This window comes from Pangasianodon hypophthalmus, chromosome 11 (genome assembly GCF_027358585.1).
Source record: "Pangasianodon hypophthalmus isolate fPanHyp1 chromosome 11, fPanHyp1.pri, whole genome shotgun sequence".
In the NCBI taxonomy this organism is placed as follows: Eukaryota; Metazoa; Chordata; class Actinopteri; order Siluriformes; family Pangasiidae; genus Pangasianodon; species Pangasianodon hypophthalmus.
This window is the reverse complement of record NC_069720.1, coordinates 23091385-23115942: the sequence shown is the minus strand read 5'-3', so window position 1 is coordinate 23115942 and position 24558 is coordinate 23091385. Positions and strand designations below refer to the sequence as shown.

The following is a 24558-nucleotide window of genomic DNA, read 5'->3' as shown; positions in this document are numbered from 1 at the left end:
AGGGACATACGCAGAGAGAGAGAGAGAGAGAGAGGGACATACGCAGAGAGAGAGAGAGAGGGACATACGCAGAGAGAGAGATGGAGAGGGACGTACGCAGAGAGAGAGAGGGACGTACGCAGAGAGAGAGAGGGACATACGCAGAGAGAGAGAGAGAGAGCGAGAGAGAGGGACAGACGCAGAGAGAGAGAGAGGGACAGATGCAGAGAGAGAGAGTGTGTCTTGCCCTCATGTTTTCTGTCAGTTACGTTCACATGAACTAGGTGTGAAATCACAATAAACCTTTTTTCCTGGCTCTGTTCGGCTGCTTGTTATCTCGGCAGAAGCATGTATGTTGCAAGTGAAGTCCATATATCTGTGTTTTGTTTTGTATTGTTTTGTTTTTTGTTGTATTAAAACTGCCTCAACAGTGTTAAGCCTAATTATCTTACACTTACTGTACCTATCCAACATAGTAGAACCCTGAACAGAACTTGGAGAAAGAGCTAGCTTGTTCCGACAGGCTGAAGTGTTAGTCATGTTCCTAATAAACTGATTACGCTGAAAGGCAAAAAGTAGAGCCGAGTGCCATTTCTTATTCCTAACGCGCGCAGAAATGCGTGATAATAGAGAAGAACAGCCTGGAATGGTAGGTCATGTCCAGCAGTGAGGTCCAGTGTGAAACCCAGCTCCGTGTCACTGCTGCCATAAACAAAAGGCCTTGTTCTAATGTGCTCTGATTAGCAAAGGAAGTGATAAAGAAAGCTCATTGAGCTTAGAGCAGCCCTGCAACAAAACCCTCGCTCCTCCAAAAGCTTCCATGAATTATTACCGCCCGTCATTAGGTCATTGCTTATTATTAACAATGTGGTGCCGCTGTCTGCGGTGAGAGGTGGGGTGTCCTTTTACTGGAGCATGGAGCCTACTGCTTTCTGCTTAGATCTGCAGAACACACGTGTAGCCTGGGATCAAACAACCTCTTCAGCCTAGTACATTCTTTCTGCTGGATGTAGTTTCCTGAACTGATTAAGGCGTATTTTAAGCCTCTAATTTTTCTTTTTCTCTGGAAACTGAAAACAAGGCTGTCAAACTTGCCGAACGTCCTGGTGTTTAAACGTGCAGATGGACGTCGTATAGATGTGTAAGCGGTTTTGAAACTGCCTTGCGCAAGAGCTCTTGGACCGATGTCTTAACTTCCTAAACTGACCAAAATTTTACTGACACAGTCGCAGAGCCTTAAAAAAAGAACCGATTTTGCTCTAGGATTATGTGGTTTCACACAATAAAGTCCTATTATTACCAAAAAAGTACCAAAATTCCCCTCAGGATTAGGCATAATCACACACAATCGTATAATGTGGCAGTCACAGAATCTTATTTAATCCACAGGCCTAGTGGTTAGACTTGAACAGAGAGCATTCTCTTCGTGATGAGGAGTTTGGCTTGTTGTTGTTTACTTCAAGCCTCATGCCTTCGACACAAATGAATGGGGACAAATTTAGCTTTGGGTCACTGCCTGGCCAAACCCAGACGGCTAATAAGTTGAAGTCATACAATGTAGCGTCTCATGAAGGTGCTAGCATGTACTAGGAAGCATAGTGGCTTTTCATAACACACATTTACATCTTGCAAGTGAGTAACGCTTATTCATTTTTTCTGCAAGTTTCCTCGAAAATTTCATATTGTACCTCTGGTCTATTCCCAGTATTGTGATTTTGTTTATTATCACAGTGTTCTGGACGTTTGTTTTTTGTTTTATGTACAGCCGGTTCCCTCCCAGCTACTCCTTGGGGAGGGTGAAGGCTAACACGTGCTTAATTGCTTAATCTGAGACGTGTGAAGTCAGCCAAGTTCATCTTCTTTCGAGCTGCTGCTCATACACAAGGGCAGTGTAACACCCTCAGTAAGAGCTATCTGCCCTCTTCCTCATACATAGGCTTATCGACGAAGAGCTGGGGTCTCTGTGATTGACAGAGGAGTGAGAGTAATGCCTTTCCTTCGCACCCAGAGAGCACGGGCATTTTTTGCTCAAGGCCACGCACGGCTGTGTCATCATCGTGATTCGAGCTTGTGATCGCCTGACATTTGGGCCGGCGCTTTTCATTTTTGCGCCTCTCGAGAGCCATCTTCTAGTTTTTCTAAGTTTACTTCATTTGCTTAGTCACACAAACAAACGTCTCCCAAAAATGTGTCCAGTTAATCACCAGTCACTGCAACTTCACCTTTAATTCACTCTTCTCTGCTGAACACACAAATCTGTAAACCTCTTCACGGGTTACGCAAGAGCCCTGAAAGTGAGGGTGGATGTTTTCTAAGGCTTTAGAGCTTGTGATTTGTGGTTCCTAATTAAAGCATTGTTTTGTCTTGGTGATTTTGCAGGGTCCAGGTCTGCATCGTGAGAGAGACAGAGAGTGAGTGTGAGAGCAAGCTGTTCCAGAGGAACGGGCTGCCTTGGGCCCTGGTGCCCCACGTTTTAAGGTAAGACCAACTCTCACTCTTTATATATAAACCTGTAACCTACTACAATAATGATTAACCCTTACGACCTGAGAAACACAGGTTTTCTCATGCTTTTCTAGCACTAGCGCTGTTTGAAAGTTGTATATTGCCAGAGAGGCATGACTGTTGATCAGTATGTGATCTTTTGTATTATGATCTTATGCTTTCTGATGTAATTCGTAGTTAGGAATATACAGTTCTTGAATATTCCATTGGTAAATGTTTATTAAATGGCACGTCATAAGTCACAAAGATTTTTTTTCTTTTCTTCTTTTTTAAAACGTGTTGCCAGAGGCTTTAATAGCATGTGAAAAGATTGATCAGACAATTCAGTCTTTCGTTGCATATAACATTGGGCTCAGATGCAGATGCTTGAAAGTCTTACAGATGTCTTCTGCAAGTATCAGATGCTCACCTGCTTACACCTTTACGCCCATCTGCCAGTTCTGCTTAAACTGGCTTAGTTAGGACCAAACACATGTTTATGTGCGAATAAACTGATTGAATGTTTTTCAGGAAAGGATTTGGCAACTTGTGCCAAATACCATACAAAGGTATTATAACAGCTTGAGTATTGTAGTAAGATTGTGTACATCTGACACTTACTAGACAGTAACGAGCTAAGCATTATTTCATGCTAATAGCTACGGCTGGAATGACTTGTCAACAAATCAATTATGTCTATTGTGAAAATTCACCAATGTGGATTTGTACGGTTGATGTGTCGTTTACTTAATGTGCTATAATGTAAGACTGCACAGGCGTCTATTTCTGTATACACTGAATGCGCGAGACTGAGTAGTATGCTTGGGATGGTTGATGATAGTATCGGGAATTGCCGATAGATTCCGAGTGGCTGGCAAGTCGGACGATTTAAATGTTTGTCGGAAAACATGGTGTCTACAGCTTAAAGAGCAGCAAAAATAAATTGGGCTGTTTCTCATAATGTGTGTTTCCTTTTGGTCTATTTTGTATCCTGTACGAACCTTAATAACCTGCTGTCTGACTTGAGAGCAGTGCAACAAGACGTCTTTCTTTGATGCACCTTAGCTTCCCTTGGCAATGCTTGTGGAAAGCCGTGAATCTCTTTGCTCGCAGAACATGAAAATGTAACAGCGTGTTGTTTATCAGGGCGACTTCACTATACAGGAGTTAAATAAGTATCTCCGCTGCTGTTCAGCACAGAGCATGTGCACGTGTAGTTTATACAATGTCGAACCCTGGCGTGTGAGGGTGTGGAGGAAGACTCGAGAGACAGGCGGAGTCTTAACTGAGCTCCGGGCTCAAGTTTATCCAGACCGCACTTTTCAGCACACATTCAAAACTCAGCAGAAAACATTCACAGCTTTCGCTCTGTCAGGTTCACGTTCATGCTTCTTTGTGTGTGTGTGTGTGTGTGTGTGTGTGTGTGTGTGTCTCGCAAGCTCTGCCTAGCAGTCTCGCACTCTGTCTCTCTCTCTCGCTCATGGGTAACAGGAGTCACTGAAAGCACAGACAGACACAAATAAGTAGACTGCTGGTAATCAGACACAGGTGAGAATCATCACACGTTACCTGCTGGTTCGACCCGCCTCCTCTCCGTCCACAGCTGACGCTAAACCACGCCTCTTCTCCGTCCACAGCTGACGCTAAACCACGCCCCCCCGCCGACACGATATAATTTTATTTCAATTGTATAATGAACTTAGTGACAGGTAATAACTCGTTATGTTGATTTACAGTTCTGACTTTCTCAAGGTCAAGCATTCTTGACCTTGTTAATGACTAATTAATTAATTAAAAAAAAAAAAAGACTATATGCTAACACTAGCGACTAGAAGTTGCAGCCAACTCTTAACCAGCTTCCTGTGTTGTTTTTTTGCATAACATACACATAACACTGGGTACGTATATCTGGCCACGCCCCCTTCTTTTACTGTCTCAGAGCAACAGGCGATACTGTTGTCCATCTGCAATAGTTACTGCATTTCGTTGGCTCTGTACTCGTACTCTGCACAAAGACAGTAAAGTTGAATCTAATCTAATCTAATCTAGTTAAGGGGACATGTTACACACCATCTCGGAAGAGTACTGAAAAGCATTCGACCTGAGAGATGGCACATTCGCATCCGGACAATGCCATAGCCATCTCTGGCCAGGAGTCTATGTCAGGATGCATTAAAGCTGTTCTGGTGGCCCAGTGCCTGAATAAACCTTTTGGTTTTTCTTTCCATTTATCACCCGCCATAATGATCATGGAAAAGTGATCGGATTTTACAAAGAAAGGCTATTTGACTCCTTAATATTCTTCTCTTTCCAGTGCACTAAAGGTAAGATACTAGTAAGTAGTATCTGAGCATCATAAGCACTATTTGGATGATATTAGTTTTATATGGGGACCTGGAGTCATTTCAGCATTTGCAGGTGCTACTCTCTGATTTTATTTCCATCAAAATTGGCAGTTTTGGTGTTTTTTCTCTCTCTTCTCCTAGAAAATTGTCATAGCAGTCAGTTTATCTGCTGTCTTTACTGAATTTACCATGGCAGCTACAGCCAGTATAGCGTCTCAGTTTATAATAAAATATGGCACATTATCAAATGGATGTTTTTTTTTTTATCAGTAAATTCATGGCATAATAATGTGAATATTTTATAATCCCCTCAGGATAGGACTCTAGATGTCCAGCACTCTTTATAACTCAGTTTGAATCATTCAGCCTTTATTTCTTCATATTGGTTTGTTCAGCATTTCAGTCAGAGCTGCTGATGTGAAAACACTACACATTTTTCAGAAAAGTAGGAATTAAAATTATATTTCCAGTTGCTTAGACGTCAGTGTACTTTTAGTTACAATAAGTTCTAAAACTGTATTGCCAATAGCCGTTGTCGTTTTGGATTTGAGCTTGCATACTGAGCGTTGCGGTTAAGAGACAGACTGTCTTTTAAAATATCGATGTTATTTTTGTGCATTCACATGAACATGACCCATTTAGAGATGATTGTAGGTTTTATACGTCATCGTGTTATGCTTGGGGCACTGTAAGTTTGTGCAGAGTTGGTTTTATACCCAGTGTAAAATAGTCAGGTGTGTTATTTATGTAAAGGTTCAATAGTCAATATTTTCAAGTTCCTACTAGTAGAAATAATGTGGAAAATTATGTAGAAATTATTAAAAAATATATATATATATTAAGATATGGTCTCAGGTCAAGTGTATTACGTTCCAAAACACTTTGGAAACTTGCTTTCTGGTCTGGAATGTTGTTGTATTTGGATTGGCCTCTTGTCAATCATTCACAGACACTCCCCCAACGCCCATTCACATCCTCATTAATCATTATGACAGAAGTTGCATGTTTATAGAGCTGTAACTCGGCATTCAATCAGCTTAACGTCCCAGTGCACTTGAAAATGATGTCATGACAGTCTCTGTTCGTGCTAACTCTAGTTGAACCACCATAAGTTTTAGGGGCGGAGCTTTGTGTACATGGGTGGAAGTGGGGGTGGGCTCAATGAGTAAAAAAAAAAACATATATATAAAAAAATCCTTCAAATCTTATTAAGCTCCACCCATTTAACTATTAGAGACCTATTTTTCCACAAATCGTCCCTAATGCACCTTTAATAGTAATGTTTGTAGTAGTAGTAGTGGTTAGTGTTGGCACATGCATAAGTGCAGGTCTGAGATTAAGTATAGGCTCTGCTTTACCACTTTTAAATCCATTCTTGGTCGAGAAATCTGCTGTTTAATTATTAAGAAGGAAAATGACTACACTAATAGCAGATTACCTGATGGCTCTGGTATAGCGCATGAGGTCAGCGTTGACTTTGAGAAAATCCTTTAATAATGGCGTAACTGTAGATGAGTATATTTTCTTCAGTGTATGTAGAAAGAATTGTGGCCAAGAATTTAAGGACAAATGTGCTTGAGGTACACCACACAGTGCAAACCACTGATTCACCAGAACAGTACTGGGAGACGTCACTACTGAAAGTAAGTATAATGTCGCGGGAGTGGACGAGACGGCTTGTGTACCAGAGAAATGAAAAATAAACTGCATGAAAACTGCTTGCGATTTAAAAGTGCATTGGGTAAGATTAGGTCTCTATCAGTTAGATTTGACATTTGAAATGTTTTTAATTACTTTTTTAACACCTTGAAAACCACATATCCCTCTTATGTTTATGAAGCTCCGCCCCCAGGATCTATAGTGGCATGTAGCCCAGTGTTTCTGTGAAATGACTGACAGGAGGCACATCCAAACCCAAACCAGCATTCTGGACTGGAAATCAGTTTTCCGAACGGTTTTCTCAGCCACTTATCACTTGTGCTGAGGCCATGGCTTAAATCTTTATATTTTATCATGTTTTGCATATCTTCCAGGTCATTTTTTTGCAAGTAAGAAATTTTTAAAAATTGCCTATTGTACCTTTAAAGCAGACCACTTCACTAGTGAAACATGGAGGAGTTGTGTATGTACCACAGGAATTCAGCTCATTCATCTTTATCGATGATGCAGCTGAAGATGGTCATTTTGAGATCTACAGGACATCCTTATCTGTTTCGATTCAGCCAGATGTCTCAAAAGATTGCAGCACCGTCTAATGAAAAGCACCGGCTAATGAATCTTTTCATTAGACGGTGCTTTTCATTAGACGGTGCTGGACTATGAAGCAGGCCAGTGACCTGCAACACAGTGGCCTTGCAGCAGAGTTTTTTTTTGATCACAGCCAAAAAAATAAGTCCGGTCAGTCACCTGATTTAAATCCAGTACCCGAAATGACTGTATTGCAGAGCAAACCTGGGTATTACCATGGTAGATTCCCGGCATGTCTTTGAGCACAGACTTCACACAGTTATTAACTGAAGAGATATTTGAAGGTGCAAGGCTGTACTTCATCTCTATTAATCAGTCTTATGTTTTTCTAATGCGCTGGAGCACAAGAACAAAACACTAACCATTCTCTACTACTCTTTACTTTGGATGTGTTTGCATGTCACTGTTTATCCCTAGTTAGTAGACAACGTCTTTACAAATGTTGAATTTTATTCACTTGGGTTCATCTAGTGCTGTGTTAAACAGAAGGTTTAAAAAAAAAAAAAAAGATTAGTGCATGCTGGTCATCTCTTCTCTTCAATATTCACGTGAACAACACAACACAAACAAGTTCTTGTGCTTTTGGAAATCCGTGCTGTTCCTAGTTATCAGGCATGATCATGGAACTTCGTACCGAGTGGGGGGAAAAAAAAATAGATTTAGAGGGGTTCACATACACATAAGGAATGGTGGTGAGAACAAGTAGATAGAAGGCGTGCCTGTACTTTAGTCGAGAGAATTACGAAATAAAGCAGTGCAAGGAATGTGATCTGAATGCTTCTTTCAAATCTTCCTTACTGTCTCCTGCAGTTACGGTGTACAGAGTTTTTGATTAAGCTAATAAAATGATTTTCATAGCTGTTTCTTGTATATTTAATGATTTTTCTTCACGTTTAAAGGAGTAAAAGTTTGCATGGCAGATTACAGAAAAAGTCACAAATGGCTTGAGAATGCTGATCAGCTCTTCTCAGTACTTGGACATGGCTATGCAGTGCCTGGGCGGCTGGTGTAAAATAGTAGGAAGGGCAAGGTCCTAAGCTAAATTTCCCCTTTGTGTGACATGTCGGGCGGGTGCAGGGGCCCAGATAAGATCAGGCTCAGTGGCAGGGTCCAGGGAGCAGCACCGCCATGCTGCCTCCCTGCTGCTGTATTGTTGAGGAGGCCGGGTGCCGTGCTCTGCACCAGCAGTCTGAATTGCTTTCTTTTGTTCTATTTTCTTTCTCTCTCTTTTTTTTTTTTTTTTCCCCCGCTCTCTCAACATATTCACAATCCTTATGTGCTACCGCTCGCCACTCGTGCAGTGACAACACCGCAGTTACATTGTGAATTTCAATTAATTTCCATTAGAGAGGTCATTTGTAGCAGGCAATGAAATACTAACAAAATACTAACAAGTGAGTAGATTTGTCTGGGTGTTTTTGTGTGCCTGTGTTAGCATGTGAAGATACACTATATGGCCAAAAGTTTGTGGACACCTGACCATCACATCCATATGTGCTGTTGAACATCTCGTTCCAGATTTAGTCCCCTTTTGCTGTTATAATTACCTCCACTCTTCTGGGAAGGCTTTCCACTAGATTTTGGAGCGTGGCTGTGGGGATTTGTGTTCATTCAGCTACAAGAGCATTAGTGAGATCAGGCACTGATGTTGGTGAGGAGGTCTGGGGTTCAGACGGTGTTCCAGTTCATCACAAAGGTGTTCAGTGGGGTTGAGGTCAGGGCTCTGTGCAGGACACTCGAGTTCTTCCACTCCAACCTTCACACACCATGTCTTCATGGAGCTCGCTTTGTGCACAGGGGCATTGTCATGCTGGAACAGGTTTGGGCCTCTTAGTTCCAGTGAAAGGAAATCTTAATATTACAGCACATAAAGACATTTCAGACAATCATGTGACTCTACATTTGTGGCAACAGTTTGGGGAAGAACCACATATGTGCGTGATGGTCAGGTGTCATGTTGGCCATACAGATTTTTGGCGATATAGTAGTATTTTGCTTTCTCTTGGAATGAGAAACACCTACTGCACTCTAATGGCTGCATGATAAACTGTCATGGATTGTTTCTAATGAAACATTTAGACATCTTGTCTAATCTGTGAGCCCTTTGTCCTTTTCTGTTCATGGGGAAGTTGGCTTAGTCAGGAGGATCAGCACACAATAGCTGCTGAGGTTACATTTCCATCAAGAAGTACTAAATCATCATTTATCTGGCATTTGAACTTTGCTGTATCACCAACCTCAACTGTAATAGCAGTGATAATGTTTCGTAGATGTATTGCTGTTTAACATTTCATTAGGGATGTACAGAGGCAAACTTTTCAATTTTTCTGATACAGTACTGATATCAAAGCTCTGTACATCGGCCAGTACCAAATATCCATCTAATATGGACATTCCCCTAGTGACTGTGCTTTCTCTGCAGGCTTCTGTTACCAAATTAGAGGTGAGATATCAGGATGCTTTAAGACAAGGTCACTCGTCTCAGTCAACAACCCAAAAAAAAAAAAAGTCAGTTGATCCAAAAGCAAAACAGGTTGACTCTGGTCTGATACTGATCCAGGATGATAACCTAGTTGTAAAATATCCCGGGATGGCTTTCGGCCTGCACTGCGAAAAATGACATCTTGGCAAATATAAATATCTTGAACATATATATTATAGAATACAGTAGTAACAATGCCGTTATAGAAACACCCGACCGAACAGATTTGAGACTTCAACAGCTCTGTGGTTTATTATGAATAAAATATGCAAAAGCCAAATAAAAGAAACAGCGTAAACAGTTTTTGGCTTCATATCAGTCATTTAACTGGGACCATCTTTTTAACAGCTAACAAACTTTAAGTCAGGAATCCAAAATTTTTTGGGCAAACGATCCCAAATGGACATTAATCATTTTCTGTGACCCCTAAGCCTTGCCCACCCTACATTTTTAAAATCCCAGATTTGTAATTCAGGACTACTGCAGTATTTGAACCTTTTATTATGTCAGTAGCTTACGTACGTGTAAGATAAGTGACTAAAAACCACAGGAATATTCCTTGCACTGATTTACCAGTCCAGTGGGAAGTGTTGGGTTGTGTTAAAGGAAACGTACGTCCCCATGCAAAGCAGAGAGGTCTGGTTTATTCTTGGAGCATGATTTGCATGCGCTTGCAGAAGCTGTCGCAGTGGCATAGGTCACACTCGCTGTGTATCTTGCGTACATCCAGAAGATTTAAAAACAACATTCTCTAGATGGCACGTCAGAGCTGAAACAGCCCTGTCTTTCAGGTTCCCCAGTCGAGCTGTCAAATTGTACGACTGTATGGACAGGGTCGCTTGTCACACTGACAAGCTACGTCTGTCTTAAAACTTTACGCCGTCTTCATGATTGTTGTCGTGGGCTGTGTCTCAAATCGAAAAACCTGAAAATCTGAACTTAGATTTAAAAGTACTTAATAATCCAGAAGACTGGTACTCAAAACAGACCTTTCAATGGGTTCGAAGGTGACATAAATGGTGTTTAAAATTCAAACACACACTGTAATAGGAAACCCGGTTAGTGTTAGTACCCAGTAATAGTCTAGAATAGTATGTAAGTATGCGATTCGTATGTGACACAACGCTAGTTTGTGTAGCAGAGGTAGATGGATGGGGAATTCCGTCCTTTTTTAGTGCCGAACTACATCAGCGCAGCTTGTCAGAATAGTGAAAAAAGACTAAAATAAACATGTACACTATTAAATTAAACTTGGCTTGTCTGAATGTGACCAGCAGTAACAATTTAAAAATATTGGCACACAATCTTTCTTCAATATTTCTAATATTAATTTGTGAAATAAATGAATGAAACAGAAGAGGATGTTGTGAGTTTCTCTCGCACCCCCATCTGTAAATAAAGCGACCCCCCCACATGGGGTCGCGACCCCTACTTTGGGAACTCGTTTTTATACTCATTTATTTGCTTCACTTTCTTCTTTTTGAACAGGCTATTTTTTTTTTTTTTTTTTTTGCTCACTTATCGTGCTTCTGCATCTGTGTCTTGCAGGACTTCTGGCATGCCATGTGTGTTCAGCTTTGCACATGTTAGAGCTAAGAACTTATTTGAGGAGTGTAATATAAAGTGTTCCTGAAGCCGGAAGTGCAGTCGGCGTATAAGACTAAAGCAATATGCTGAGTTTAGTGAAAAAAGTGTCTGTGTGGTGGGAATGAATGGATAAAGTGTGTTTGTATTTTTGTATAATGCAGCTGGAGAGGTCAGGGTCATGACTGGAGTGTGTGTGTGTGTGTGTGTGTGTGTGTGTGTGTGTGTGTGTGTGTGTGTGGCATCTCGTATATCTTGAACTCTTTGAGACACTGTGTGATATTTCCAGGTAACTAGCAGTACTCTTTGGAGAGGCGGTGGAACAGGAGCACAGGATGGAGAAGGAAGACCTGAAGATTGTTAACAAGGGGCTGGAGGATGAAATGGTAAGCTCTCTGCCTGCACTTTCAGATCGATTAGATGTGCATTGTAGTTGTGAATACTAACTAATTTAAGATCATCACTTGGCAGATTAGCCAGACTGTACACATGTAGCTGTAACTGAACCGTTAGTGCTGCAGCTGTATCCTTGCTTAATGACCTAGTGTCCTGGCTCCCTACATGCTGCTGTTTGGGAAAGTTAGCACATCAATTTCGCTGAGTCTCAGTATCACGCGGAGAGGGTTACATAATGTGTTCACGTGACCGTACGATAGTGAAGGGGATGTAGCTCTTCTCTTATCACCTTGCTTGTTTGAGGCAAGCATGATGGTGCATAATTGCACTAATAAATAAAGAGTACTACCCTGACCTCACTCCTACCATAACTGTAATATATGTGGTGTTACCATGGACAGGAGTTTTACTCATAACACACTTATAATGAAAGACTAAGGGCAGGTTTTGGGGCAGTTAATAAAATTTTAAACATGTGACTATATAACCAATTCGCACTCTAAAGTCCATGATACATGGTGGTGGTGCAGCTTCCAAAACACCCCCATTGTTTATGAATGTGGGAAATTGGTGATGTGTTTGATTTATTTTTGCAATGTGAAGGGCTGTCATGAATTCTAGCTCGAAAAAATACAAAATCTAAAATATCTTCCTGTATTATACAGTGGATGCCTAAAATATAAACAACTATATTTCAGCCTGTAGCCCTGCGATAGCAGTGCAGACTCTGATAATTCAAATTTCTTGAGATTTCTAACTGAAACAGAGAAAAATCTTATTAGAGTAACAAACTTTGTGATCATATACAATGGCTAATGCAAATATTTACATCGTATATTTATTAACCCATTGCAAGAAAGCACAGAAATGAATGCTCCGCTCCGTGCTCATGTCAAGTACTTGCACTGTATGACCCAAAGTATCTGGACACCTGATCATTACACCCATATGTGGTTCTTCCCCAAACTGTTGCCACAAAGTTGAAAGCACACAATTGTATAGAAAGTCTTTGTACACTGTAGCATTACAATTTCCCTTCACTGGAACTAAGAGGCTGAAACCTGTTCCAGCATGACGATGCCCCTGTGCACAAAGCGAGCTCCATGAAGACATGGTGTGTGAAGGTTGGAGTGGAAGAACTCGAGTGTCCTGCACAGAGCCCTGACCTCAACCCCACTGAACACCTTTGGGACGAACTGGAACACCGACTGAACCCCAGACCTCCTCACCAACATCAGGGTCTGATCTCACTAATGCTCTTGTAGCTGAATGAACACAAATCCCCACAGCCACACTCCAAACTCTAGTTCAGATCTTTACCAGAAGAGTGGAGGCTGTTAAAATGCGATGGTTTTGGAATAGGCACATAGGTGTGATGGTCAGGTGTCCACATACTTTTGGCCATATAGAATTTTCTGCTCTTTGCTCACTACAGGGAAATGTGTCACAGTTATTGTCCATGATAATCACCCATAGTGCTACAGATAGGTTGTAACTGTTCTGGAGCACCCCTTTAAGCACCCTCCTTTTGTCCTGAATTCAACATTTTATTTGATGGCAAACCCTGGTGTAAGAGCCGTGTCCATGTCGCAGGAGCTGAGCGGGTACAGGCTGTGCCGCTGGAAGCTGGCCTTGGTGGCAGTGGGTGTGCTGTGTACAGGCGGCTTTCTGCTGCTGCTGCTTTACTGGTTACCTGAGTGGTGTGTCAAGGCCACATGCACCCGCACAACCATCCGCGACGCCCAGGTGGTACTGCTCCAGAGCACTGTACGTACTGCTTCTTCTTCTTCTTCTTCTTCCTTATTTATTGTCTTTATCTTGTTTTTATTTGTCCCCTTTTTCCCTATCTTGTTATTTTTCTTCATCCTCATCCTTTTTCATGCTCTTCTCATAATATTCTACTTCTGCTTCTTCTTTGTATTATTATTATTATTCCTGTGCTTCATCCTCTCCTTCTTACTGTTATTTTTTTGTGCTCCTTCTTTCTCTTCCTTGTCAGACTTGTATATCTGCAAGTCTGTGTGGTAACAGTTTCTAGAACCAAGTAGCAGTTTCATAGGAAAGTGCATGAATAAACTGCCATTTTCAACTCCCTGTTATCATGTAAAATGATTTGTTTAGGATTTAATACTCACCAATTGCTCATGTGACAGAATCTATGCAAATAACTTTTGAACACTGCAGTTATGATTTGTATATGGAAATATGGGGTTTATCGTGCAATAAGCGGCACGAGTCAATGTGTGTGCGTGTGTGTGTGTGCGTGTGTCCTCCAGGATGAGTTTAAGCGCTGGTTCCTGGCTAAGGTGCGTGTGATGCTGTCCCCGGGAAAGGATCCTTACAGCAGCCTGGACTCGCAGAGCACCACCCACATGGCCAATGGCCACACCCCCCACCCCTCTGACACCCCAGCTGAAGGCTTCATCAGGAAATACGCAGAGTACCAGCCTGTACAGGTGTTCACAATCCTCCCACATTTTGTACATAGATATATGCGTAATTGACATACCATTGTGAAACATGAAGGCCAGAACAACTCACCCCACCCCTGTGCACTAGTGAGTATTAGTGAAAGCGCATAAGGTACTCATGGAGTCTGACTAAGGCATACCAATAGCATAATACCAGCCTGTGTCCGTACCAGATTTTTGCTAATGACTAATATCTGTAAGGGCTGCAGGATCCATTTTGCTGTAGTGCATTGCTGAGTCACTGCTGAATTTGGGATTCCTGGGCTTTATTTGTTTTATTTTTTCCCCTCAGATCCGCTATTTTACACTCCATAGCACAAAGTACTACTGGAACGACGCTGTCCAAAACTATGAAGTGTTAACGTAAGCAGCCTCTCTTTTTTTTATTTGTTTTTTTGTTTTTATTTTTTTTATGTGTGATTCTTCATTTGGTGACCTGAAACAGGGTGAAAAATAGCTGTGAATATTCAGCTGTTTGGCTTTTGTTAATGCTGGTGCGTTGTATGCAGGGGTCTCGAGGATTTGGAGCCTAGGTGTTCCAGCATCCACTCGGAGCATAGCGGCGGCCTCAGCCAGAACCAACAGGAGTACAGGTACTGGCCAAATGCTCACAACAATAACTATTTAACAATACATACTCATACTGCAACACATCCGATTAGTGGGAACGATACAGACGTTCCCAGTCAAAGAAAGAACTGGACTGATTATATAGGGCAGGGTTTCTCAAGTCTAGTCCTGCACAGTTTTCAGTTATTATTGCTGTAAATACACCTGATACTGATAATGGACTTATTCTCCTCAGGTTGGCAGACCAGTTTTTATAGATTTGTTTTTATAATGTGTGGAAGACAGCATTCTGCTTATAACAGACTATAAAAATGTTAACTTCTTTGGCAATGTGGAAAGGAAAAAAAACCCAGGCATACTCAGTAAAGTCTGCAGGATCATGTGTCCTCTGTGAGCATATCAGAATTAGTGTTGGTGCACACATTTCAGCTCTATCAGAGACTTTTTTTAATGAAATTTTGGCAGACATGAGTAGATCACTCAGTATAAACATTCTTCAGCAGCCCGCCTTAACCTGTTAAAAACTGGACCAGCCTCAAACCAACAAAAATATGTGTGCCCTCAGGTGGTCACAAGAATACTGAGGTTTTATAAATAGTATATAAATTGCTGGGGTTTTTTTGTTTTTTTTTTCCTTTAGGAGACTATTTTTTGGAGTGAATGAAATTGCTGTGAAAGTGCCTTCCCTTTTCAAGCTGCTAATCAAGGAGGTAAGACCTTCAGCTTCTGTTCCAAAAGTTTACACTCCTGGGGAAAAAAGAAAAAAAAAAGGGGGGGGGGGCCAAAAATGGCAAAATATTAAGCTTTTAGTGTCTTAACAATAAATCATTGGTCAGGAAATTAGCAAGAATTAAACAAATAGATAAAGGAAGTTAGTATGGAAAGCTTTTCCCTTTGAGTTCTTTAAAAGTTTAAGCCTCGTGGCTCCTAATGGGTTGCATCAGGTGTGGCAGATGACCAAATAATGACTAATCTTTTAAGGAATAAAAAAATTCCAGAAGATATTTTTGGAAAATTTTGCACACCCAGTCATGTGTTAGTTTGAATTTTACATCAAACATTTTAATCATTATCATGCTTTTACCTTTGCGTACAAAGAAGACTCTGTAAGTGAATTTCCCTGTTTCTAGCTTTTCCCAAAACAGTTCAGCAAATGGAGGCACAGGAGCTCTCAGGAGTGCGTCTGTTTCATTGTTGCTCATTTTCTGACCAATGACTTGTTGTTAAGACCATTAAAAGCTTAATATTTGCATTTTGGGCTTGGCCCTCTTTTTGCCCAGGAGTGTGGTTCAATATTTGATCTAATCCAGCTCATATATCTGTCAATTTAATGACTTGCATCAACCTTTCTTGTTTAAGAGTTTAAACCACAGAAATGGTTCTGTAAAGTAAACACTCAGAGTGACGTCAGTCGCTTTAACACTGATTGGAAGAGGAGCGTATAGTGCTGGTTGGAATGCTTGTTATCTAAGCACAGCCTTCTGGCTGTTTAAATCTAGTAACATTGCATGATGCATCTATTAAACACAGCAATATTAAAACCTAAGGGCAGTGGTTAAGGCTTTATACTAGTGATCCATCATAAGGTAGTGAGTTTAAATCCCAGCACCACCTAATGAATAAATTTCCTAATGTCAAAATCTTAAAATGGTGGTGTTATTATATACATTGTCATAAGAATACATCAGTTCACTGATGAACAAGGACATTCACAGAGTAAAAGTTGTCTACTATTTAATACATTTACGTTAATGACAATTTATCATTTCTACTGATGAGCCATTTCACTAGTCGAAAAGGGAAAACCCAGGTGGCATGCTTATTTGGCTTGTAAAACAGTGATATAATTAATCTAACTTATGCAAAAATCCCCCCTGCATCATGTAGCTTAATTCTGCAGGAAAACCACCAACCTGGCCACAGAGTTAGTTAGTATCTTGTTGTTCCAGTGCACAGTTTCTGCATGGTTTTCTAGCGAGTAGTGCTGTGGTTTCAGTGTGTGTTGTATAAACAGATTCGTTTATATTACACACTCTCTCTCTCTTTCTCTCTCTCTCTCTCTCTCGTCTGTCACACGTCTCTCTGTCTGGCTCTTAGGTTCTCAACCCCTTTTACATCTTCCAACTCTTCAGTGTTATCCTGTGGTGTGCCGATGAATACTACTACTACGCTATGGCTATAATGTTAATGTCAATCATATCAGTAGCTACCTCTCTCTACACCATCAGAAAGGTGAGTCGGCCATTTGAGTCTCTCTTGCCTAGTACCATCCATTACTGTACATTCTATAAGGACAAAATGTCCAGTCAGACAATGAGAGTCTCCAGTTCCAATCCCAAGAGATGTTCAAGAGCTGTTGGAAATTTTGGAAATGCCAGTCACATTAGGAGAACCCGATCATGTATGCTATATAATACAAATGTTATTTGTGTGTTTGTGTTTGTTTTTCTGTTGCCTGAATAGTATAGGAAGTTTATAATTGTTCATTTTTTTTTTTTTTTATAGCAATATATCACGTTACATGACATGGTGGCTGCGCACAGTATTGTTCGTGTATCAGTCTGCAGAGCCAATAATGGTAAGATTCAAGTTCCTTTCGGTTCCTTCAGCCCTGTATAAAATATGGTTATGGTGAAGCCACTGTAGTATTTAAAGCTTGTGTGTGTGTGTGTGTGTGTGTGTGTTTGGTGGCCAGTGGGCAGGGCTGTAAGGCTCGATCACCCGCCTTCATCTACATGTCCACTTGCACATTTTGTGGCTGAAAATGCACAGTGTTTCTCTTCTCAACGCTGGTGGACTTTTCTGACATTTACTTGGATGTGTTTATGAAAAATTAAAGTCTTCCCCCTTTAGTGAAGCCCTCACCTGATTGGCTAGCAACCTCACTCATTTGCATAAACATGAGCTCTTCTAAACATTTGCAGCTCTGCGGTGAGCCACACTCTGACACATTCTTCTTTCCCCTGCTTTCCTGCTTGTTTTTTCTATCTGCCCTTAATACAGAGATTGAAGAAGCTTTGTCTACAGACCTTGTCCCAGGTGACGTCATGGTCATCCCGAGCAACGGGACCATCATGCCCTGTGATGCGGTGCTGATTAGTGGAACCTGCATCGTCAACGAGAGCATGCTTACAGGTTACTGGCCACATTTTTTCATATCAGCTTCTTTGATGCTACTTGAGTCAATAAATGAATCGTACTGTGTATGTACTGTAGATCATCAGTGCTAAACCACATCTGTCAGAATCCATCAAATGTTATATTCATCTTTGCTCTTACCTGGCCAGAGTATTTAGACAAACCTCAGACCACAGTGTTGCAACAGGCAAAAAGGCATTTAACTCTATGAATGTAATTTCATCCAAATGTAATTTCATTGAGACTGACTTATCCCTTTGAGTCGTTTTTCACTGGTACTGTCACTGAGATTTAGACTGCAAATTTACAGTATTGTTCATAGGAACAATACCTACATACAACAAAGTCCAGAAATGTTGGGACTCTTCTAGAAAATGAGCGAAAATACTCATTCATCATCATCTTATTAGAAGACTCCTGATTGTGCTTACATATTTTTAATTGCTTGTGTACTTTTTTCTATTCATTATCTGAGTTATCTGAAAGTTAGATATGGTTTCAAAGTAGAATTGCTGGAGTCAGAGAGTAAAACCAAATTTTTAAGCTTACTTCAATGATGAATTGAGATTGATATTATTGATCATTTGAGATTGAGTTCAGTGGTCCAGTGGGCACAGAGGGCCACTGAGTTCAAGCCCCAGCACTGCCTAGCTGCCAGTATTGGACGAGGCCCTTTGTTACACTGCAAACACTTCATATTGCGACACTGTATCTTGGCCCCCTGCACTCTATCCCAAGCTTCCTAACAATTTGGGAGGTGCAAAAAAAAAAAAAAAAGAGTTTCACTGCATTCAACTTGTACGTGACTGTAAATGATTCTTCATGCTCTCTCTCGCTCTGTCTCTTTTGTTGGCCAGGCGAAAGTGTTCCTGTCACTAAGACTAACCTGCCCAACCCACAACAGGGAGACAAGGGGTCTGAGGGAGACAAGGTGTACAATATGGAGGAGCATAAGAGACACACACTGTTCTGCGGCACCAACGTCATCCAGACCCGCTTTTACTCAGGAGAACTGGTTAAAGCTGTGGTGGTAAGGACTGGTAAGTGGCCACAACAAACATGTCACTTTTTTCAGATTAAGGAGCATGTCTCTCTTACAACTGATAAGGTGTTTCGTTAAGCTTCTGATGGTGGATTTCACCCATGTTAGTTCCCTCAATATACTACTTATTTTGTCTCTTACATTAGCTGTAACGTTTATGTTTGATAATGTTCATCTTCCATAATCAGGGTGAAACTGATAAAGCCCCAAAAATGCCACTCATTATTATAGTACAAGTCATGATGCCCTTATTACTAAAAGTTTAGTGATTCTGAAGGCAAGTAACACATTTATGTTTGTTCATGTGGCAAAGTGACTTTGACCTGAGGAAGAAAACAATCCTAAGAATATAATTATTTAATACAATAATAACTCGAGCGGCTTTTTGTGCATAGGTACATGTGTGTATTTCTGTATGCGTGCTCACTCTCGCTACTTTGCTCTAGGGTTCAGTACAGCCAAGGGACAGCTGATTCGGTGCATCTTGTACCCTAAACCCACAGACTTTAAGCTGTACAGAGATGCCTACCTGTTCCTGCTTTGTCTCGTTGGAGTGGCTGGCATTGGCTTTGTCTACTCGATCGTGCTGAGCATAATGAATGAGGTAGTATCCTCCTCCAAATATGTTTTTCTGGTCCTTGTAACTTTGTTTTTTTTTTTTCTTTTGTTTATATAGCTATTGTTATCACCGTTATCACCCCCACCCCCCTTCCCGTGATAGTATCGCTGTAGGGGTTTCAGCACCACTGTAGCCTGACCATTACATAAAAACAATGACTCCATATCTGTATTGTCTTTTAAGTTATTATAAATAGGTACTGTCACTATATACAGAAGTTTATTAGTTAAATAAGAATTTCACTCCTATGCTCAGTGCAAGCTTGAGTTAAATTAGTTAGGGTCTGAATTTCACAGGTCTTAACTGAATTCTTTTTGTTGACTGGACTTGGAGATATAATGCCTAATACAGCTATTATTATTGCTTTAAAATCCATCTGGAAGGGAAAATGGTACATTTTATAAGCTGATGTGATTTTTCTGAGCTGTATATATACAAAACAGCAAAATACTTTAACTTAAGATTCCTGTACTCGCAGGTTCCTGCTAGAACCATCATCATCGAGTCTCTGGACATCATCACCATCACTGTGCCACCCGCACTGCCTGCGGCGATGACGGCGGGTATCGTGTATGCACAGCGACGTCTCAAAAACCTTGGTATCTTCTGCATCAGCCCACAGAGGATTAACATCTGTGGCCAACTCAACCTTATCTGCTTTGACAAGGTAGGCTTAACAAAGTGCAGCGTTGTTTGCAAAGTATTCTTGTAGAACACCGTGCATTCAGAATGGACATGTAATGTTACTGGTAAATTATTTTATGACATTGTGTGTTGTTTTTTCCGTCAGAAAACAAGAGTACGATTATAATGTGAAATATGACTCTCGCTTCATGTTATACAACATACACAAAGCGCTGACCCCATTAAGCTATTTTTTTTTTTTTTTTTTTAAAAACCAATTGTGTTAATTTCTTTTATTACTCCCCTATAACTTTCCTCGCCTGTCCCATTATGCTGTATACTTGATTCACTTTAGTACATCCCGAGATCAGTAATCAGGACTATGATATTAAACAGCCCTCTCTTGTATAGTCTCACTTTCATAGCCTAGCGTGCCTGCGTAACTTCTCTTGGTCTTCCTCCTACAGACAGGCACACTCACTGAGGACGGCTTGGATCTGTGGGGTGTGCAGAGAGTAGAGAACAGCAGGTACGCAATATGATTCTCATCAAATAATCGCAGGCTTTAATAACAATATCATGTAGGTTCAGGTGCAAGCATGTACTCTATTGTGTTCATGGTCATCTGTTTGGATGGTTGTAGTATTGCTGTTCTCGCTCTCACCCTCTAGGTTCCACCACTCAGAGGAGAACGCCTATAAAGAAAGTCTGGTGAAGTCTCACTTTGTAGCCTGCATGGCCACGTGTCACTCTCTCACCAAGATCGAGGGCCAACTCTCAGGAGATCCTCTGGACCTAAAGATGTTTGAGGCCACTGGCTGGGTTTGTTCTTCATTTGTGTTGTTTATTCCACCACATCAAGTGAAGAGCTTGCATCATCTAAGATTACGCTAACTTCAGTCCTGCTCGTAACTGTGAAACTTGTTTGGCAATGCTTTGTTACAAACGCACAGTGTTTGGGGAAACTAATCCAGTTACAAGCTACGCATGATTTAAAATAGCCAAGCAACAGCTAAACTACCCTTTTGGTAAAGTAACTAGCTACACCACAAGCTACCAAGAAAACGTAGCTAACTACACTGAAGCTACTTTGTGAGATAACTGTAAGAAGCAATTAACATTTACTTAACTGTAAAACAGCAGTTGTCAAAAAAGCAGCAGATACAGAGAGAACTCGATCCACTGATCTCAGTTCAGTTTGTAGCCAGTCAGTATTAATGGGCATGGCTCTAATCTTCAGCAGTTACCTATTTTGATACTTCACTGCTTCTGTGTCCTTGGATTTCCAGTACAGTATTTCCAGTATTTCCATTCCTGTTTGCATAGCTTAGAAACAAACCTGCATCTTTTGCCATGTGAAGCTTTCATAACGTAGTTTGTTCATAAATAACCTTGAACTGTTATGTTAAAAGTAAAGAGGTTGTGTAGTATTTTGTTGTACAGCACCGCTACATGGTGAATAAAAGCAGCTTGTTACAGGAAAACCTACATTCCTTTAATACAGTACATTAAATGTGGCTTTGTTGCCTTAAAATACACAGATAATATAATAACTTGAATACCATTCAAACAGTGAAATTTGTTCACTGTCTTTAACCTGTGAAATATTTATAATGTAACAAATGACTTCTGTTAAAAGACACAAGTATTTCCAAACACTTTTTATCAGAGTATAATGCTAAAATACACTTTGTGTGTGTCACAGATCCTGGAGGAGGCCACCGAAGAGGAGACTTCTCTTCATGACCGCATCATGCCCACTGTGGTGCGCCCACCCAAGCAGCTCCTTCCTGAACCTGTGATGTCAAGTGAGCAGGATATGGTGTGTTTACCCTCTCTGCATACTAGATGAGAAAGTATCAGCATGTTCTGGCAGAAATCATGTTAACGTTTTGGCAAATAGTAACATTGCTTTGTGTTTTTTTTTTTTTTTTTTTTTTTTTTTTTACAGGAGCTGTACGAGCTGTCGGTAAGTAGTTGACTTTTTGTGTAAATTCTATTTAAAAAAAAAAAAACAGAAAAGCAAAGGCGATCAGGAGATTGCAGGTTTGAATCCTGACAGTTCCACAGCCAAGAGCCATGGGAGCCAAATTGGCCATGCTCTCTGGATGAGAAGGCTGGCATGCTCTCTGTCCCTTGTCAATCACAGCAACATTAGGTAATCATGGATATCTGTGAGCTCATGTATGCAGAAGAGGGTAGATAGTAATTTCCTGACTGGGGAGAGCTGGCTGGCTGGTGGGTGGGAATTGGCACGTGACCAAATTGTGGGGAAAAAAGTGAAGCATCTTGTATTGAATGTGTCCCTTACAGACGTCTTACGAGATCGGAATCGTGCGGCAGTTCCCCTTCTCCTCAGCATTGCAGAGGATGAGCGTGGTGGCTCGGCTGCTCGGAGAAAAACGAATGGATGCCTACCTCAAGGGGGCGCCCGAGGTGGTGGCAGGTCTATGCAAGAAAGAGACTGGTTGGTTGAATTTGAATAGAATTTGAATAGAATTTTTGTTAACGATTGCAGCGCCATTTACCGTATCAAACTCTTTCTCTCGCTGTGCTCTGCAGTGCCACAGGACTTTGCAGAGGTACTGGAAGACTACACTAAACAGGGTTTCCGCGTCATCGCTCTGGCACACAGACGCTTGGAGTCCAAACTGACCTGGCATAAAGTACAGAACATTAACAGGTACTGGAGATCTCACAGTCCTTCCTCTGAGTATCCAGAGAGGACTCGGTGCCAGCTGGCTCTCAGACCCACCTGTCTCTCTGTCCTGGTCTTGCTTGTGCTTATTCAGGTTCAGCAGTTCATGGATTTCTTTACTGTAGTTGTAAAGAAAGAAGCTCTATCACGGACTGTAATTAAAGTATTACATGAAGGAGGAAGTCTTTAAATGGAAAAATGCTGCTTTTGCTCTCTGTTAAGAAATTTTACCCCATGTGTATAATCAGCACTAGCCCTCTAAGACAAGTTAACCAGTTATATATTACATTTTAGAGTTTAAAAATGTACTTTAAAATATGCAGTATACTAAACATGGATGTACTATGCATGGTTTGCTCATGTTAACATGCGGTAATCTGCATCTCCAGGAACCACATAGAGACCAACATGGAGTTCTTGGGGCTGATCATTATGCAGAACAAGCTGAAGCCCGAGACTCCCGGAGTGCTGGAGGTCCTCAGACAGGCAAACATCCGCACAGTCATGGTCACAGGTACAGAAAAATCTCTGGCAGATTCTGTCTGAACACACCTCTAACTACACTGACGCAGAGCTGATGGCTATTTCGAGTGTGTAGTCTTTCAGCTTAATGCCGCTTGTTCTGGTACGTTAGGAATTCCTGTAATCCCAACCTGTAAAGCTTTCAGCTCTCTGGCTAACTCACAAAGAGCTTCTGCCAGGGAGGAGCAACAGGAAGACCATTCCTGAAGAAACATAATCTTGATCTATCTAGCAAAAATTAGACTTTCTCTAACCTACCGTTTTTTTTTTTTTTTTTAGTAAAATACTTGAGTGGTCTTCTCACAACTAAATGATTTCTTAAATGAAAATAACACACAGTACAGAAACAGCACTACTGAAAGTGATAAATATCTGAGAGTTAATGCTGATGAAACGTTATCTGTATATTTACCAGGAAGACAGTATTTTAATTTAGTTTAGGAGAAATTGTTTCAGATAAATATCTCTTATATTTCTATTTTGTACCTCAAGGCTTGGTATTTGGTTCGCTTTTTTTTTTTTTCACTATTAGGTCCGACTATTAAGCAGCACAGAGTTGGTTTTTATAGCTATAAAGATGATGCAGAGCTTTGCATATCTGTAGTATCAGATAATATCTTAAAAGATAAAACGGTAACCTGTCTACCCAGCATCCTTTGATGTTTGGATAGCAATTTTTTTTTAACTAAATGAAAAATAAGACAGAAATTCTTGCACCTAGTAGTGAAGCAAAGAGAGAGAAAAAAGGTGTTGAATACACTTGGAAATCTGGCTCTTCATGGAAAGTTTGTAGCGAAAAAATCTAAAATAGCGTGAGTTAGACCCTGCCTTCAGATGATGACTCAAAAATTTCATGTCTTAGTTTTTTCTCGTCCAATCTACTGTAATAACAGGATTACCTGAAACCACAAGAAATAAATTAGAGCTTGCAAAAAATGCAGCACATTTGTATATACCAGGAACAGAGATATTATTAGTTTTTGCATCACTGCACTGGCTTCCTGTTTCCTGTGGAACCAACCAACCATACGGTTTTACTACTAGTTTTTAAATCTCCTAATATATACATATATATAATGTGTGTATATGTGTGTGTGTATATGTGTGTGTGTATATGTGTGTGTGTATATGTGTGTGTGTATATGTGTGTGTGTATATGTGTGTGTGTCTGTGTGTGTGTGTCTGTGTGTGTGTGTATATGTGTGTGTGTATATGTGTGTGTGTATATGTGTGTGTGTGTATATGTGTGTGTATATGTGTGTGTATATATAATATAGGTTTTTATTCTACACTCTTCTAGTTTCTCTATATGACATCTCTCTCAGCTCTTGATTGTTAAGCCCTATGAGTTATCTTT

General features: G+C 40.7%; 1 protein-coding gene across 3 annotated transcripts in view; it reads left to right on the top strand.

Moving 5' to 3' along the window:
* atp13a3 (ATPase 13A3) overlaps positions 1-24558 on the top strand; it is a 53948-nt gene that overhangs the window by 13668 nt on the left and 15722 nt on the right. For all 3 annotated transcript variants that reach the window (XM_026915099.3, XM_053238048.1, XM_053238047.1), the window contains exons 2-21: positions 2359-2457; positions 11411-11507; positions 13111-13284; positions 13794-13973; positions 14281-14351; positions 14498-14581; positions 15199-15268; positions 16656-16790; positions 17064-17136; positions 17562-17693; positions 18554-18736; positions 19185-19342; positions 19836-20024; positions 20449-20510; positions 20653-20803; positions 21687-21803; positions 21933-21950; positions 22295-22448; positions 22544-22664; positions 23069-23193. In XM_026915099.3, coding sequence (XP_026770900.1) covers positions 11457-11507; positions 13111-13284; positions 13794-13973; positions 14281-14351; positions 14498-14581; positions 15199-15268; positions 16656-16790; positions 17064-17136; positions 17562-17693; positions 18554-18736; positions 19185-19342; positions 19836-20024; positions 20449-20510; positions 20653-20803; positions 21687-21803; positions 21933-21950; positions 22295-22448; positions 22544-22664; positions 23069-23193 — 2248 coding nt within the window. In that variant the 5' untranslated portion in view covers positions 2359-2457; positions 11411-11456. The remainder of the gene's footprint in view (positions 1-2358; positions 2458-11410; positions 11508-13110; positions 13285-13793; positions 13974-14280; positions 14352-14497; positions 14582-15198; positions 15269-16655; positions 16791-17063; positions 17137-17561; positions 17694-18553; positions 18737-19184; positions 19343-19835; positions 20025-20448; positions 20511-20652; positions 20804-21686; positions 21804-21932; positions 21951-22294; positions 22449-22543; positions 22665-23068; positions 23194-24558) is intronic.